General features: G+C 31.5%; 1 protein-coding gene across 1 annotated transcript in view; it reads left to right on the top strand.

The window, feature by feature from the left end:
* LOC109717109 (probable pathogenesis-related protein ARB_02861) overlaps positions 1 to 948 on the top strand; it is a 1,875-nt gene extending 927 nt beyond the window's left edge. Inside the window, exon 2 of the mRNA XM_020242787.1 lies at positions 889 to 948. Within this exon, the coding sequence (XP_020098376.1) occupies positions 889 to 948 (60 nt within the window). The remainder of the gene's footprint in view (positions 1 to 888) is intronic.

The raw sequence follows: 18,233 nt of genomic DNA, 5'->3' as shown, positions 1-18,233 counted from the left end.
TAAATACGAGTTAAGTTAGTTAGTAGAAATCAAAATTTTAATAGGCCTTGTCACTTATTCGCATAAATAGTGTACGATAAGGTAGTAACTAGTTCCTCTTTCACTATGGAAAAACACTATTAAGGATATGCCGCCCTTCTTGCTTATAGCGTACAGCGAAGTGATTGGGTGTAATTTCTTGCGTCTAAGTATTTTTTAGTCGGTGGTGAACTTCTTTCTATGGCAGAAATTATGCTGGCAAATTGAATCATTTGACCTAATTTTTGAATGTGAAATGAGAAGAAATTTTACTCTTTTGATTGTCACATGTAGCAAAAGATAGAAGTTGGAAAGAGTTGTTCTTTCTTTCACCAGCACTAAAAAGACATAGATGTATAGTTTTTAAATGTTTTGGCAATGCATTTAATTGCATAGAACTCGTCTGATAAAACAAAAAAAGGGAAAAAACTGTTTTGCATAGCAGAACAGAGGCCTACAATCTTTTGAATAAAAGTTCATCTTTAGCCGTGCCAAATAAGAGGCCATATATCATAATCATTGTCTATGATCACTGTTCCAAATTTCCATCATTTATTCAGTATGGAGTAGGTTCCTGCTGCTCTTCATTGTCTGGTTCTTTTGCTAATTTCATTTTGTTAAAGAGCAAAGAAATTGCATCGTCAAATTGTAGAATTCTCTACACGAATAAATATAGTAAAAAGTTGCAATGTTTTATATGTAAATGGTCTGGTTTTTTCATCAGCTATTTTTGACGGCGTCGCCTTTGGATAAATGAGTATTGCGTAGACTCGTGTAATCTTGTTATTTGAATCAGGAAAATTGAAGGTCCAGGTTGATGAATTAATCACATATGAAACTTTGTTTCTTTTTTGATCCTTTTTTATTCAGAAAATGCCATGGCTGCAATGCCAGCACCCAGACTTTGGAATCTCAGTACTGTTAAAGTGATGAATATCCTCTCATTTTGACCATTATTAATTGATCAATTTCAAATAATAGATTTGGACAAGTGGGTGAGAAGAATTGACTTTTTATGAGCACTATTTAGCGGTTAAATCTGTGGAACAGTTCTTATTTGGTCAAGAAGCGCGGAATGCGGGGATAAATTTGGTAGAAAGCGTTAATTGAATCATTAATCAGCCCGCCTAAGCACGGAACTCGCCCATAAAAATTAGGTTGCATTATTGAGTTAAATTAGGTCATGTTTGTTGTATTTTGCAATAAGTTTTCTGTCTGGACAAATTCTTTCCATTCATTACTCTCCCATCTAACTTTCCTTTACGCAGATTGGCAGTTTGAAGAAAATCAGAGAGAAGCCACCTTTCATAAGGCAGTATGTGTAGTATTAACGAATGCAAAGAAGTAGTTAGCAGCTAGCGAATTGAAAGCAATGGAGGTTTGCGACTAAACTAAGACGTTGAGCCTTATTTGGACAATTCAGAATATGCTTATCCAATGATTACCTTATTCAGTTTGAGATTTTGTCATCACGCATTTGGTAGTGAGTAATATTTCACCATACCAGCTAGAGATGATTTGCGCTTATTCCGTAAAAAATGAATTAAGAAGATACCGAAAGTAGGGTCGTATTCTAACTAACCCCTTGAGCCAAGTTAGATATCCGCTAGTTTTATAAAAAAGGTTCGATACCTAGCTATGTCAAATTGGTTTTACAGTAAGCAATAAAGACTTGTTCTTTACTGATTAGTGGTGTGTTAGTGGTATGTCAAATTTTACTACATTTTCACTCTACAGTATGCAATAGTTTTCATATCTTAATCGCAGGCTACCGGTGTTTTGCATGCGCTGAATTACTGGTATTTGGCTGGATATATATAATAATATATAATATTATATATAATATATAATTATATATAATACTATATATAATAGGCTTCGACTAGTATACTATGTATGATACGATCGCTTTCGACTCATTAAAATCTGTTATTCGATGATTCGTCGATGATAGAGCGCTTCCGAGATCGACGATCCATATCGTTTAAAAAAATGTTTTTTAATTTTTTTTACAAGCATTTTAAAATTTGCTAGAAAATCAATTGTTGAGTAATTTTGTCGAACATCATTGTACCTTACGAGTCAGAGGTGCACAAATTTTGGACAAGTTTTAATGTATGTGGATAACTTGCTATTTTAAACGGTGTAAAAGAATCGGATTTGTTGAATTTTGACACGTTAGAAGTAAGAGCTCCAATACTACATGAATAGGTATAGTAGCCACAGGCCTATAAGGGTTCCGACTACTATACTGATTATATGTACGATCGCTCCTCGTACTTATTAAATCGTTTTCGATATGAGCTTCCCGATCGACGATCCCAACCGTTAAGATGGTATTTATAGCATTTAAAGACTTCGTAGAGAAGTGCAAATTTTGAGTAATTTTTCGGAATCATTTACCGTTAACGATCAATGAGGTCACAGTTTGACAAGTTTTAATGGCCGTGATGTTGTGAATTACTTGCTATTTGTACGTGTAGAAAGAATCGAAATTATTGTTTGAGAGATGTTGATACAGAAATTTAGTTCGCTATCGTAGAGTAAAGGGATCAAGTAAGCTGCTCGTGATCTTGAATTGAAGGGGTGATTCGATCATACCACAGCGCTGTTCTTTAGGACGAGTCGTTCAGGATTTTTGGACTGCTGTTTATTTTATGCTCGTTTGATGGAGCGGGTTTTATTAGATTTCAAAACTTTACGAGAATTTTATTTTCTAGAAGTTTCAAATATCTATGATCATTTTAAGGAGTGCATCGTCGATTTGGAAAGCTTCATCATAAAAACAATTTTAGAATACGAGAGCTCCACATACTCACTAATAGTATAGTAGCCAGGCCTAATATAAGGTCCGACGTAACTATACTCACTTGATGCTAACCGATCTGCACAGCCCGCGACGCACCCGACCTATTGGCTGCAGGTCCCGGACCCGCCCGACTATCGCCGAAATGGACACGGGTTTGCTCCTGGTAGCTACGGACAGAGTCTCCCTGTACATTCAAGGCATCGCAAACCAATACACAATTCACGAAGGTTCCAAACCAGAAACAGATTATCATATCATAATATATATGGCAAGTGTATCATATACAACATAAACACACCTAAGTAGTTCATTCATGTCACTTTCATAGTTTTATATTATAGTTTCGCCATTCTTTTCTCATCCAAATGCAATCTAAGTTAATTACAACATTTACTTACACAATTTGATACATTGTATTCTTTTCATTTCCTTTTACCGTAAGCCTATATAGACGGGACTAACTGCTAGCTCTGGTCTTGGTGGTAGGGCGCTAACTGCAGAACTACGCCCTCGCCTTGCGCCGCCGGCGCTGGCACATGTGTGTACCTGTACCTCTCAAAACAGCAACACGGGGGTCGAGACTATTGTCCATAGTCTAGTGGGTTTAGTCCACCCAAGAGTAACCAGGTTCTTCTTTCAACCGCAACAGGGATCTAACGAGGCACTGGCAACATTGTTAGTTCAACAATATACAACAGATATATATTCAATTGAAGATCACATGTCATGCCTCACGAAAATGACAAGATGCAATACTGCTAATCATGTAAGTAGGGTACCTTTAAACGGCCTACTTAATATGTTAACTCATGTCTTTACGCTTGTCATTTAATGTTTACTTTTAGCTCTTTAGCTATTCTTTACTTGTAACCTTCTTTTACTTTATCAGCTATTCTGTATTCCGTTAGCCGATCTTTATTTTTACTCTATTCTTTATTCTTTACTTATTCTTTATTCTTTATACTTTGTTGCACTTTTCCACTGGCCATCTTTCCAAAGGTCTCTTACCTTAGTTCTCTATGCCATTCGATTTCGGTCTTAAGTCAATCAATCGCGGATAGTCCGCCGCAATGTCTAGCTCGAGGTGAAGGAACTCACATGCACCTCAGTCGGCAACAGCTCACCGTACTCCTGTCCTAGTCGTCTGCGCGAACGAATCGCACCTCACCCAACAACGGCCTAGGTCCATGACTTACACGCGGGCGAAATCGTCGCCGCAAAGACGCCATGACAGTGGTTCAGTCAACAGGCGGTAGGATCACCACTGTGTAACATCCGGCGGCGAAATCGTCGCACACACCATGAAGAGGTTCTTTAGGCCTGGGGCGGCGAAATCGTCGCACACACCCCAACACCACTTTGGTGTAGTCCTTTTAGCCTTGGGATTCCGGAATTCCATTTCACATCACATAGGGTTGGTCTTTAACCCCTATGGAACGGACCTCTCTAGGTCTAGCTTTTACTCAACCTAAGTTCACCATTAGGTTTATTGCTTTCACCTTCTTAACCTAGGTTTATATATTAGGATCATTATTCTTTCCAACCTAGGTTCACTTGACTCTAGTTAAGTACTTTTCATTTCACGACCTCATTATTTATTAAACTAGGTTGGATGCCACTCGATCTATTTGATTTTAGATCACTCCTGACCTATGTTCCTTAACACTAAGTTAGATGCCACTCGATCTAATTCACATATAATTGTCAATTAAGCATTCTACTTATTCTAGAGTTATCAATTCTCATTTTCCAATGTATCTCTCTAATCAAGCTAGAGTTATCAACCAAGTTCATATGCATATATAATCTCACAATGCTAAGCATGCATCTATGATCTCACAATGCTAATCAGCGCGTTTATAATCTTATTATCATTTATATGCATCTACTTAGCATTTACATCATTCTATAAACATGCATCATATAACTTGCTCATTATGCATTCTAGCATTTCTACATTACATTATTTAGCATTATATAACTTGCTATATAATGCATTCTATTTAGCATTTAATCATACTATCACATGCATTATTTAGCTACATTACATCATTTACATGCTTCATTATATATTATATGCATCAACATGGATTCTTAGTTCCTTAGACATAAAGGCGACCTAGTCACTTTGGTAAACACAACCCACCTTAATTCGCGTTCCGATTGCTTGTCGACACTTGCAATCGGCCTCCCGCGGACCCGTATCCGGCACGGCCCGATACTGCAACTGCCCTCAACCGTGCTCCGCTTCGCAGTCCCCGAAAATTATAGGTCTTCGGTTATGTGCCACGATGCCTCAAATCCATTTCCATGATTTTACGACGTCGCCTCGGCCTTCCGGCGGACCCGAAGCCTAAAGTCTATTTCTTTAATAAACTTTGTAACGCTCGTCGGATTGCCGAACCGTCTTCGCCAACGCGTTTCGTTCCCTAGCAATTAGGTTTACGAAGGGTCAAATGAGATCAAACCCTCATATTTTGAAAGTTTGCATTTTGGAGCCCTAGGTTACAACTATGCAAGAAAATCACTAAATTGATTCATGATTCAAGCTTAATATCTAAGATAGCATGCTAGTACTCCTCTAAATCCATTTATAAGGTATTTAAACCAAGCATTAAAGATCTACCATTAGAGGGCTCAAGAAGCTCACCTCAAAATGAGCTCAAAACCATGGAGAAGATGAAGAAGACGAAGCGATCCACCTCCAAGCTTCAATCTCCACCAAATCCATCTCTTTGGAGAGATTTAGAGAGAGAAGAGAGGCTTCTCTCTTCCCTTCATGCGTGTGTGTGTGTGTGTGTGTGCGCGGTTTGGGCTGCTACGGCTGGGAGGAAGAAGAAGCAAAAGGGATTTAATCCCATTTTACCATTTTGCCCCTAAACTACACACTATTCACCTACGGGTAGCTCAAATCTGATAAATTTGGTTGGACCCTTCCGGATGTCCGTTTTCGCCTCAAATTTGACAGACAGGCTCAATTTAACGTACCGAACAAGAATATATCTAAGTTTCAGTTTCGACTCCGTTTGGTTACCGAAAACTATGCCGACTGCAATCTTTATCAGAATAGCTTTCGGATTTATTCTCACTCTACGGGTGTCAGAAAAATATGAAACTTTAAATCTAGCTCATAAAAATATTTCTGACATCCCCGCTAATTTTCATAATTTTCTGAGACTGTACATTTTCTGCTAATTTATCAGTCCCTTTCCAACAGAAAATTCTAAATCTTCTGTTTTCGCTCCGATTTCAGCACAGGTCGTTCCAACCGATATTTCACTTCTCTAAATCCAATAAAATAGTATCTCATACTATTTTATTTATTTTTCTCTTTTATATTTAAAATTCGGTATGTTACCGATCGCTCTCGCTACTCATAAATCGTTTTTGATGATAGAGCTTCTGAATCGATGATCCATACCGTTAAATGTATTTACAGCATTTAAAACTTCTAGAAATTAAATTTTATAATTTTTCGACATCATTTACCTTACGATCAAGAGGTCACAAATTTGACAATTTTTAGGCCGTATGGGATACTTGCTATTTTACCGTGTAAAAAATCGAATTTTTTGAATTTTGATAGAAATTTTTATCTTCGCCTACATAGATAAGATCAATAACTCTGATCTTGAATTGAAGGATTTGATCATCTTTTTAGGATGTCGTTCGATTGACGTTTATTTTATGCCCGCTTGATGGACTTTATATGATTTCGAAAATTTACGAAATTTATTTTCTAGAAGTTTCAAATACTCTAGATCATATTTAACGAAGTGAATCGTCGATTTGGAAACTCCATCATCGAAAACAACTTAGGAGTACGAGGCTCCAATACTCATAATCTCATAATAGTATAGTAGCCACAGCATATATATATAATATATATATATATATATATATAATATATACTACTTATAAAAGCGTGAGTTTTGAATTTTTTCCTTTCCAAAAATGCATCTATTATTTTTACCAATATTTCATGTCCAGTAATTTTAACTATCGATTTTAAATAAATCTTTAAATAATAATTTATTCTCAAATATAGATTTTAAGTTTTCACCATTAGATCTCATCCAATGAATAAAAATAAAAATATCTGTCATTTTGTTGACAAAAATACTCTCCATATTCGTTATCTCCTATGTATGCAGGCGTTCTTTAAATATTCTTTTTCTACCCACCAATCATTTATACGTAAAACTAAATTTATCTCTTATCTAACGTAATACTGTTCAATCACGTAAACGCTAATCACGTAATACGTAAAATTAAATTTATTTCTATTCACGTATTTTTTTCAAATATTTTTTCTTATCAAATAATACCTATCAACAATAGTATTCAAAATTAAATTTTAAATTTTTAATGCCCGCAAATTTAATACTCGCCAATTTGATAATTGTATTTTAATTTATTGATAGTAGATTTTTTCTTTACATAAGATAGTAGATTTAATTTGACGAGTATTAAAATTTGATGTGCCATAGAAAAGTTAAATATTGTTAAAAAAATTTTAATACCCCTAAATCAAAACTAAATCATTAATAAATATAATTTTAAATATTTTTAGCCAAAATATTTAATATTTAATATATTGCATCATAAAAGAGTAGAATATTTCTAAAAAAAATAATACACGCCCATAAAAAAAATCGTTAATTAAATATAATTTTAAATTTTTTAGCAAAATATTTAATATTTAAATATACACACTAAATATTCGGGTTCTCAAATATAAAATATATTTATCCATTTTAAATAATCATTCTCAAATATAGATCTTAAGTTTTCGCATTGGATTTCATTCAATGAATAAAAATAAAAGTATATGTCATTCATATCCGTTATCTCCTATCTACGCGTTTTTCAAATAAAACTAAATTTATATCTTATTTAACGTAATACCCGCAATCACGTAATACCTCCGCTAATTACGTAACAAATTAAATTTATTTCCTATCCAAGATTTTTTCAAATAATTTTTTTTCAAACGTAATACCTACCAGTATTCAAATTAAATTTTAAATTTGTAATTCCCGCAAAATTAATACCCGCGAATTGGATAATTTAAAATTTTAATTCATGATATTAGATTTTTCCTTATATAAGATAGTAAATTTAATTTTGACGAGTATTAAAATTTGGCGTGCCATAGAAGCGTTAAATATTGCTAAAAATATTTTAATATCCCAAATCAAAACTAAATCGTTATAAATATATTTTAAATATTTTTAGCAAAATATATTAATATTTAATAATGGTCATAAAAGTGTAGAATATTTGTAAAAAAATTAATACCTATCCAATCAAAACTAAATCGATAATTAAATATAATTTTAAATTTTTTAGTAAAATATTCAATGTTTAAATAATATTCACCAAATATTCTCCGCATTTTCAAATATAGAATATATCTTAATACACCTCGCATATAATATCTACACTAACCAATCTTATCTATCATAATATTTATTACACAATATATACATCATATCATATTTTTTGTATTTTTATTTTCAGCTATACGTTTCTTATATATAAAGTATATATTTTTTAATAGTATCCATTTTTATTTTTATCTATATTTTTCTTAAATATTTTTTTAGTAATATCTTTTCTCATTTGTTACAGTCATCGTTCTACTCATCTTGTTGTGCCGGTATATTGTCGCGTTCGCCACCTTCGTCATAATTAAAGAGGTATTTAATTCCATTTGAAATTTTTTCTTTTTTTTATATGCCTTTATACTATTTTAGTTTTTTTTTCGTTTTTCTTATTTTCATATATACTTTTCTCAAATATAAATATATTTTTAGTAATATATATTTTATTTTTATCTATATATTTTTTAAATATTTTTAAATTTTTTGTAATATACTTTCTCATTGTCCCCATTGTCAACACTGGTACATCGTCATCATCATCACCAACGCCGACACATTATCGCCTCGCCACCTTCACCGCCTTCGCACAATTGAAGAGGTATTTTGATCCTATCTGAAAATTTCTCTTTTTTTAATATGCCTTTATACTGTTTTAGTATTTTCTTTACATTTTTTTTATTTTACTATTATTTTTCTTAAATATTCTCAATATTTTTTAATAATATTCTTTTTTATTTATCTCCGTCATCAACGCCGGTATATTCATCACGTCACTGGCGTCGGTACATTATCGCCTTTGCCATAGTTAGAGAGATATTTTGATTTCATCTGAATTTTTTTTTCTAATGTGCTTTATATTGTTTTAGCAATTTTTTGTTATTTTCTCATTTTTACTATATGTTTTTCAAATATAAACATATATTTATTTAGTAATATTCTTTTTTATTTTTACCTATATTTTTCTCAAATATTCTCAAATATTTTTTAGTAATATTATTTTTCATTGTTCTCATTGTCGGTACCAGCACATCGTCATCATCTTCCTTATCGTCTATAGTCGTCATCGGCCGCTGACACATTGTCGCCTTCGCACACTTCTATACTACTACTAATTTCTATACTATATTCAGTTTTCTTAGATGTTGTAGAAATGGTTGTTCAAATCAATCACTTTTTCTTTCTATGGTTGTTAATCCTTCTAAACGTGAGGTAAAGTGTTCTCTGTTATCATTTCACATGAACAAATTATTAATAACTAATTATTTGGATGGATTAAAGTATGATCGAATTAGATTGGATCATCTAGGACAAGATAGTGCTAACATACATTGGCATGAAAATTATTAATAAATAATTATTTGGATGGATTGAAGTATGAATCGAATTAAATTGATCCTCTAGGACAAGATTGTGGTAACACACATTGGCATGTAGAGAGACGTTATTGCAAACAATTCAATTGTTGTATTAAAACAGTTCACGTTAATATCGATAATTAGAATAAATGTACTTTTTAATATTTTATTTTTCTGTAGTATTTTAAATTTATTTATCAGGATCAATTTATTTAGCAAAGTTTTGCGAGTAAAATTGTGCTTAATCCATCTATTCCAAAAACTCAAGAAGAAATAAAATAAGGTAAAAATTTTTATTTACTTATATGAATTCTTATTAAAATTATATTTTTTATTAATTTTATCTATTCGATGATTTACTAATATTTACTTATTATTTTCTTACTTTCAGTGCAATTTTGTACGGAAGGGAGACGCTGATGTGCCATTTTTCACAAATTTGTGTTTTTTTTTCAATGATACCATGATAGATTTTGTAATTCTTTCTTTGATGATATTGTAATTCTATTTCTTTTTTCTGATATTATTTTGGTAATGATTAAATATATATATCGAATCTATAATATTTATTTATAAAAATTTTATTTTTTAGTATTTGTGCGACGTGTATTGCACGGCACTTAGCTAGTTATATATATATAGTTGAGCTAGAATGCTATCGATACAAACGAGCTCTGTTGCCACCATTTGTTTTCGATGATAGAGTTTTCAAATCGACAATTGGCACCGTTGAATATGATCTATACCACTTTAGTGTTTAGAAATCAAATTTCAAATCTATATCGGCGGTTTAGAACTGTTTATAATAATAGTTAAAACCATCGCTAAAATATATTTTTGTCAACGCGTGTTAAATATTACTAAAATAAGTGTCGCCACAAATCAACTTTACTACAACGAGATTAAGTTATAGGGAGACATTTTTGTGTAAGTGTTCTATTTATGCAAATTTTTAAAAAAATCTATTAAGGCCTAAATATAAAGCCCAATACAACTAAAAATAAAAATTCTCTTCTCAACCAACCCATCCTGCTAGAGATGTCAACGGGTCGGATTTGGGGCGGATTTTTAAAAACCCGAACTCGAACCGAACCCGAACTCGACGGATTTTAAAAATTCATATCCAAATCCGAACCCGACCAAAATTCGAAATCCGAAACCTGAATCCGAACCCGAATTCGAAAATTTGAACCCGGAACAATTATTATTTTTTCAATATTTCAAAATATTTATATTAAATCTAAATTTTAAAATACAAATTCAAATATAACATCAAAATATATATATATATATATATATATATATATATATATATATATACTATTATATTTTTATAATATATATATATATATATATATATATATATATATATATATATATATATATATATATATATATATATATATATATATTTTTGATGTTATATTTGAATTTGTATTTTAAAAATTTAGATTTAATATAATATATTTTGAAATATTGAAAAAATAATAATTGTTCCGGGTTCAAATTTTCGAATTCGGGTTCGGATTCAGGTTTCGGATTTCGAATTTTTGGTCGGGTTCGGATTTGGATATGAATTTTTAAAATCCGTCGAGTTCGGGTTCGGGTTCGAGTTCGGGTTTTTAAAAATCCGCCCCAAATCCGACCCGTTGACATCTCTAGCAGGATGGGGTTGGTTGAGAAGAGAAATTTTTATTTTTAGTTGTATTGGGCTTTATATTTAGGCCTTAATAGATTTTTTTAAAAAAATTTGGCATAAATAGAACACTTACACAAAAATGTCTCCCTATAACTTAATTCTGTTGTAGTAAAAGTTGATTTGTGGCGACACTTATTTTAGTAATATTTAACACGCGTTGACAAAAATATATTTTAGCGATGGTTTTAACTAATTATTATAACAGTTCTAAACCGCCGGTATATAGATTTGAAATTTGATTTCTAAACACTTAAAGTGGTATAGATCATATTCAACGGTGCCAATTGTCGATTTGAAAACTCTATCATCGAAAACAAATGGGTGGCAACAGAGCTCGTTTGCTATCGATAGCATTCTAGCTCAACTATATATATATACTAGCTAAGTGCACGTGCAATACACGTCGCACAAATACTAAAAAATAAAATTTTTATAAATAAATATTATAGATTCGATATATAATATTTAATCATTACCAAAATAAAATATCAGAAAAAAGAAATAGAATTACAATATCATCAAAGAAAGAATACAAAATCTATCATGGTATCATTGAAAAAAAAACACAAAATTTGTGAAAATGGCACCATCAGTCTCCCTTCCGTACAAAATTGCACTGAAAGTAAGAAAAATAATAAGTAAATATTAGTAAATCATCGGAATAGATAAAATTAATAAAAAATATAAATTTAATAAGAATTCATATAAGTAAATAAAAATTTTTACCTTAATTTTATTTCTTGAGTTTTTGGAATAGGTGGATTAAGCACAATTTTACTCGCAAAACTTTGCTAAATAAATTGATCCTGATAAATAAATTTAAAATACTACAGAAAAAATAAAATATTAAAAAGTACATTTATTCTAATTATCGATATTAACGTGAACTGTTTTAATACAACAATTGAATTGTTTGCAATAACGTCTCTCTACATGCCAATGTGTGTTACCACAATCTTGTCCTAGAGGATCAATTTAATTCGATTCATACTTCAATCCATCCAAATAATTAGTTATTAATAATTTTTTCATGCCAATGTATGTTAGCACTATCTTGTCCTAGATGATCAATCTAATTCGATTCATACTTTAATCCATCCAAATAATTAGTTATTAATAATTTTTTCATGCCAATGTATGTTAGCACTATCTTGTCCTAGATGATCAATCTAATTCGATTCATACTTTAATCCATCCAAATAATTAGTTATTAATAATTTGTTCATGTGAAATGATGAACAGAGAAACACTTTACCTTCACGTTTAGAAGGATTAACAACCATAGAAAGAAAAAGTGATTGATTTGAACAACCATTCCTACAACATCTAAGAAAACTGAAATAGTATAGAAATTAGTAGTAGTATAGAAGGTGGCGAAGGCGACAATGTGTCAGCGCCGATGACGACTATAACGATAAGGAAGATGATGACGATGTGCTGGTACCGACAATGAGGACAAATGAAAAATAATATTACTAAAAAAATATTTGAGAATATTTGAGAAAAATATAGGTAAAAATAAAAAAGAATATTACTAAATAAATATATGTTTTATATTTGAAAAACATATAGGTAAAAATGAGAAAATACTAAAAAAAATATGCTAAAACAATATAAAGGCACATTAGAAAAAAAAAATTCAGATGAAATCAAAATATCTCTCTAACTATGGCAAAGGCGATAATGTACCGACGCCAGTGACGTGATGATATACCGGCGTTGATGACGGAGATAAATAAAAAAGAATATTATTAAAAAAATATTTGAGAATATTTAAGAAAAATAATAGTAAAAATAAAAAAAATGTAAAGAAAATACTAAAACAGTATAAAGGCATATTAAAAAAAGAGAAATTTTCAGATAGGATCAAAATACCTCTTCAATTGTGCGAAGGCGGTGAAGGTGGCGAAGGCGATAATGTGTCGGCGTTGGTGATGATGATGACGATGTACCAGTGTTGACAATGGGGACAAATGAGAAAGTATATTACAAAAAAATTTAAAAATATTTAAAAAATATATAGATAAAAATAAAAATATATATTACTAAAAAAATATATTTTATATTTGAGAAAAGTATATATGAAAATAAGAAAAAACGAAAAAAAAAAACTAAAATAGTATAAAGGCATATTAAAAAAAAGAAAAAATTTCAAATGGAATTAAAATACCTCTTTAATTATGACGAAGGTGGCGAACGCGACAATATACCGGCACAAACAATGATGAGTAGGACGATGACTGTAACAAATGAGAAAAGATATTACTAAAAAAATATTTAAGAAAAATATAGATAAAAATAAAAATGGATACTATTAAAAAAATATATACTTTATATATAAGAAACGTATAGCTGAAAATAAAAAATACAAAAAAAATATGATATGATGTATATATTGTGTAATAAATATTATGATAAGATAAGATTGGGTAGTGTAGATATTATATGCGAGGGTATTAAGATATATTCTATATTTGAAAATGCGGAGAATATTTTGGTGGATATTATTTAAACATTGAATATTTTACTAAAAAAATTTAAAATTATATTTAATTATCGATTTAGTTTTGATTGGATAGGTATTAATTTTTTTACAAATATTCTACACTTTTATGACCATTATTTAAATATTAAATATTTTGCTAAAAATATTTAAAATTATATTTATAACGATTTAGTTTTGATTTGGGATATTAAAATATTTTTAGCAATATTTAACGCTTCTATGGCACGCCAAATTTTAATACTCGTCAAAATTAAATTTACTATCTTATATAAGGAAAAATCTAATATCATGAATTAAAATTTAAATTATCAAATTCGCGGGTATTAAATTTTGGCGGGAATTACAAATTTAAAATTTAATTTTGAATACTGGTAGGTATTACGTTTGAAAAAAAAAATTATTTGAAAAAATACTTGGATAGGAAATAAATTTAATTTGTTACGTAATTAGCGGAGGTATTACGTGATTGGCGGGTATTACGTTAAATAAGATATAAATTTAGTTTTATTTGAAAAACGCGTAGATAGGAGATAACGGATATGAATGACATATACTTTTATTTTTATTCATTGAATGAAATCCAATGCCGAAAACTTAAGATCTATATTTGAGAATGATTTATTTAAAATGGATAAAATATATTTTATATTTGAGAACACCGAGAATATTTTAGTGTGTACTATTTAAATATTAAATATTTTGCTAAAAAATTTAAAATTATATTTAATTAACGATTTAGTTTTTATTGGGCGTGTATTATTTTTTTTAGAAATATTCTACTCTTTTATGATGCAATATTTAAATATTAAATATTTTGCTAAAAATATTTAAAATTATATTTTATTAATGATTTAGTTTTGATTTAGGGGTATTAAAATTTTTTTAACAATATTTAACTTTTCTATGGCACATCAAATTTTAATACTCGTCAAAATTAAATCTACTATCTTATGTAAGAAAAAATCTACTATCATAAATTAAAATACAAATTATCAAATTGGCGAGTATTAAATTTTGGCGGGCATTACAAATTTAAAATTTAATTTTGAATACTATGTGTTGATAGGTATTATGTTTGATAAGAAAAAAATATTTGAAAAAAATACGTGAATAGGAAATAAATTTAATTTTACGTATTACGTGATTAGCTGTTACGTGATTGACGAGTATTACGTTAGATAAGAGATAAATTTAGTTTTACGTATTAAATGATTGGTGGGTAGAAAAAGAATATTTAAGAAACGCTGCATACATAGGAGATAACGAATATGGAGAGTATTTTTGTCAACAAAAATGACAGATATTTTTATTTTTATTCATTGGATGAGATCTAATGGTGAAAACTTAAAATCTATATTTGAGAATAAATTATTATTTAAAGATTTATTTAAAATCGATAGTTGAAAATTACTGGACATGACAATATTGGTAAAAATAATAGATGCATTTTTGGAAAGGAAAAAATTCAAAACTCACGCTTTTATAAGTAGTATATATATATATATATATATATAATGTATATAATTCTTGTGGCTACTATACTATTATGAGATTATGAGTATTGGAGCCTCGTACTCCTAAGTTGTTTTCGATGATGGAGTTTCCAAATCGACGATTCACTTCGTTAAATATGATCTAGAGTATTTGAAACTTCTAGAAAATAAATTTCGTAAATTTTCGAAATCATATAAAGTCCATCAAGCGGGCATAAAATAAACGGTCAATCGAACGACATCCTAAAAAAGATGATCAAATCCTTCAATTCAAGATCAGAGTTATTGATCTTATCTATGTGGCGAATAAAAATTTTCTATCAAAATTCAAAAATTCCGATTTTTTACACGTAAAAGCAAGTATCCCATACGGCCTAAAAATTGTCAAATTTGTGACCTCTTGATCGTAAGGTAAATGATGTCGAAAAATTATAAAATTTAATTTCTAGAAGTTTTAAATGCTGTAAATACATTTAACGGTATGGATCATCGATTCAGAAGCTCTATCATCAAAAACGATTTATGAGTAGCGAGAGCGATCGTGTAACATACCGAATTTTAAATATAAAAGAGAAAAATAAATAAAAATAGTATGAGATACTATTTTATTGGATTTAGAGAAGTGAAATATCGGTTGGAACGACCTGTGCTGAAATCGGAGCGAAAACAGAAGATTTAGAATTTTCTGTTGGAAAAGGGACTGATAAATTAGCAGAAAATGTACAGTCTCAGAAAATTATGAAAATTAGGCGGGGATGTCAGAAATATTTTTATGAGGCTAGATTTAAAGTTTCATATTTTTCTGACACCCGTAGAGTGAGAAATAAAATCCGAAAGCTATCTGATAAAGATTGCAGTCGGCATAGTTTTCGGTAACCAAACGGAGTCGAAACTGAAACTTAATATATTCTTGTTCGGTACGTTAAATTGAGCCTGTCTGTCAAATTTGAGCGAAAACGGACATCCGGAAGGGTCCAACCAAATTTATCAGATTTGAGCTACCCGTAGTGAATAGTGTGTAGTTTAGGGGCAAAATGGTAAAATGGGATTAAATCCCTTTTGCTTCTTCTTCCTCCCAGCCGTAGCAGCCCAAACCGCGCACACACACACACACACACACGCATGGAAGGGAAGAGAGAAGCCTCTCTTCTCTCTCTAAATCTCTCCCAAAAGATGGATTTGGTGAGATTGAAGCTTGGAGGTGGATCGCTTCGTCTTCTTCATCTTCTCCATGGTTTTGAGCTCATTTTGAGGTGAGCTTCTTGAGCCCTCTAATGGTAGATCTTTAATGCTTGGTTTAAATACCTTATAAATGGATTTAGAGGAGTCTAGCATGCTATCTAGATATTAAGCTTGAATCATGAATCAATTTAGTGATTTTCTTGCATAGTTGTAACCTAGGGCTCCAAAATGCAAACTTTCAAAATATGAGGGTTTGATCTCATTTGACCCTTCGTAAACCTAATTGCTAGGAACGAAACGCGTTGGCGAAGACGGTTCGGCAATCCGACGAGCCGTTACAAAGTTATTAAAGAAATAGACGTTTAGGCTTCGGGTCCGCCGGAAGGCCGAGGCGACGTCGTAAAATCATGGAAATGGATTTGAGGCATCGTGGCACATAACCGAAGACCTATAATTTTCGGGACTGCGAAGCGGAGCACGGTTGAGGCGCAGTTGCAGTATCGGGCCGTGCCGGATACGGGTCCGCGGGAGGCCGATTGCAAGTGTCGACAAGCAATCGGAACGCGAATTAAGGTGGGTTGTGTTTACCAAAGTGACTAGGCTCGCCTTTATGTCTAAGAAACTAAGAATCCATGTTGATGCATATAAATGTAAATGAAGCATGTAAATGATGCATGTAGCTAAATAATGCATGTTGATAGTATGATGTAAATGCTAAATAGAATGCATTATGAGCAAGTTATATAATGCTAAATAATGTAATGTAGAAATGCTAGAATGCATAATGAGCAAGTTATATGATGCATGTTTATAGAATGATGTAAATGCTAAGTAGATGCATATAAATGATATATGAGATTATAAACGCGTGATTAGCATTGTGAGATCATAGATGCATGCTTAGCATTGTGAGATTATATATGCATATGAACTTGGTTGATAACTCTAGCTTGATTAGAGAGATAACATTGGAAAATGAGAATTGATAACTCTAGAATAAGTAGAATGCTTAATTGGACAATTAGTATGTGAATTAGATCGAGTGGCATCTAACTTAGTGTTAAGGAACATAGGTCAGGAGTAGATCTAAAATCAAATAGATCGAGTGGCATCCAACCTAGTGTTAATAAATATAGGTCGTGAAATGAAAAGTACTTAACCTAGAGTCAAGTGAACCTAGGTTGGAAAGAATAATGATCCTAATATAATAAACCTAGGTTAAGAAGGTGAAAGCAATAAACCTAATGGGTGAACTTAGGTTGAGTAAAAGCTTAGACCTAGAGAGGTCAGTTCCATAGGGTTAAGACCAACCCCTATGTGATGTGAAATGGATTCCGGAATCCCAAGGCTAAAAGGATACACCCAAAGTGGTGTTGGGTGTGTGCGACGATTTCGCCGCCCAAGGGCTAAAGAACCTCTGTCATGGTGTGTGCGACGATTTCGCCGCCGGATGGTTAGCCAGTTTGTGAATCCTACCGCCTGTTGACTGAACCACTGTCATGGCGTTTGTGCGACGATTTCGCCGCCGGGTGGCTAAGTCATGGACCTAGGCCGTTGTTGGGTGAGGTGCGATTCGTTCGCCGCCAGACGACTAGGACAGGAGTACGGTGAGCTGTTGCCAGCTGAGGTGCATGTGAGTTCCTTCACCTCGAGCTAGACAGTGCGCGGACTATCCGCGATTGATTGACTTAAGACCGAATCGAATGGCATAGAGAACTAAGGTAAGAGAAACCTTTGGAAAGAATGGCCAGTGGAAAAGTGCAACAAAGTATAAAGAATAAAGA

Source organism: Ananas comosus, linkage group 11 (assembly GCF_001540865.1).
Source record: "Ananas comosus cultivar F153 linkage group 11, ASM154086v1, whole genome shotgun sequence".
Taxonomy (NCBI): domain Eukaryota; kingdom Viridiplantae; phylum Streptophyta; class Magnoliopsida; order Poales; family Bromeliaceae; genus Ananas; species Ananas comosus.
The sequence above is the reverse complement of the archived record's forward strand: the minus strand, read 5'-3'. Positions and strand labels throughout refer to the sequence as shown.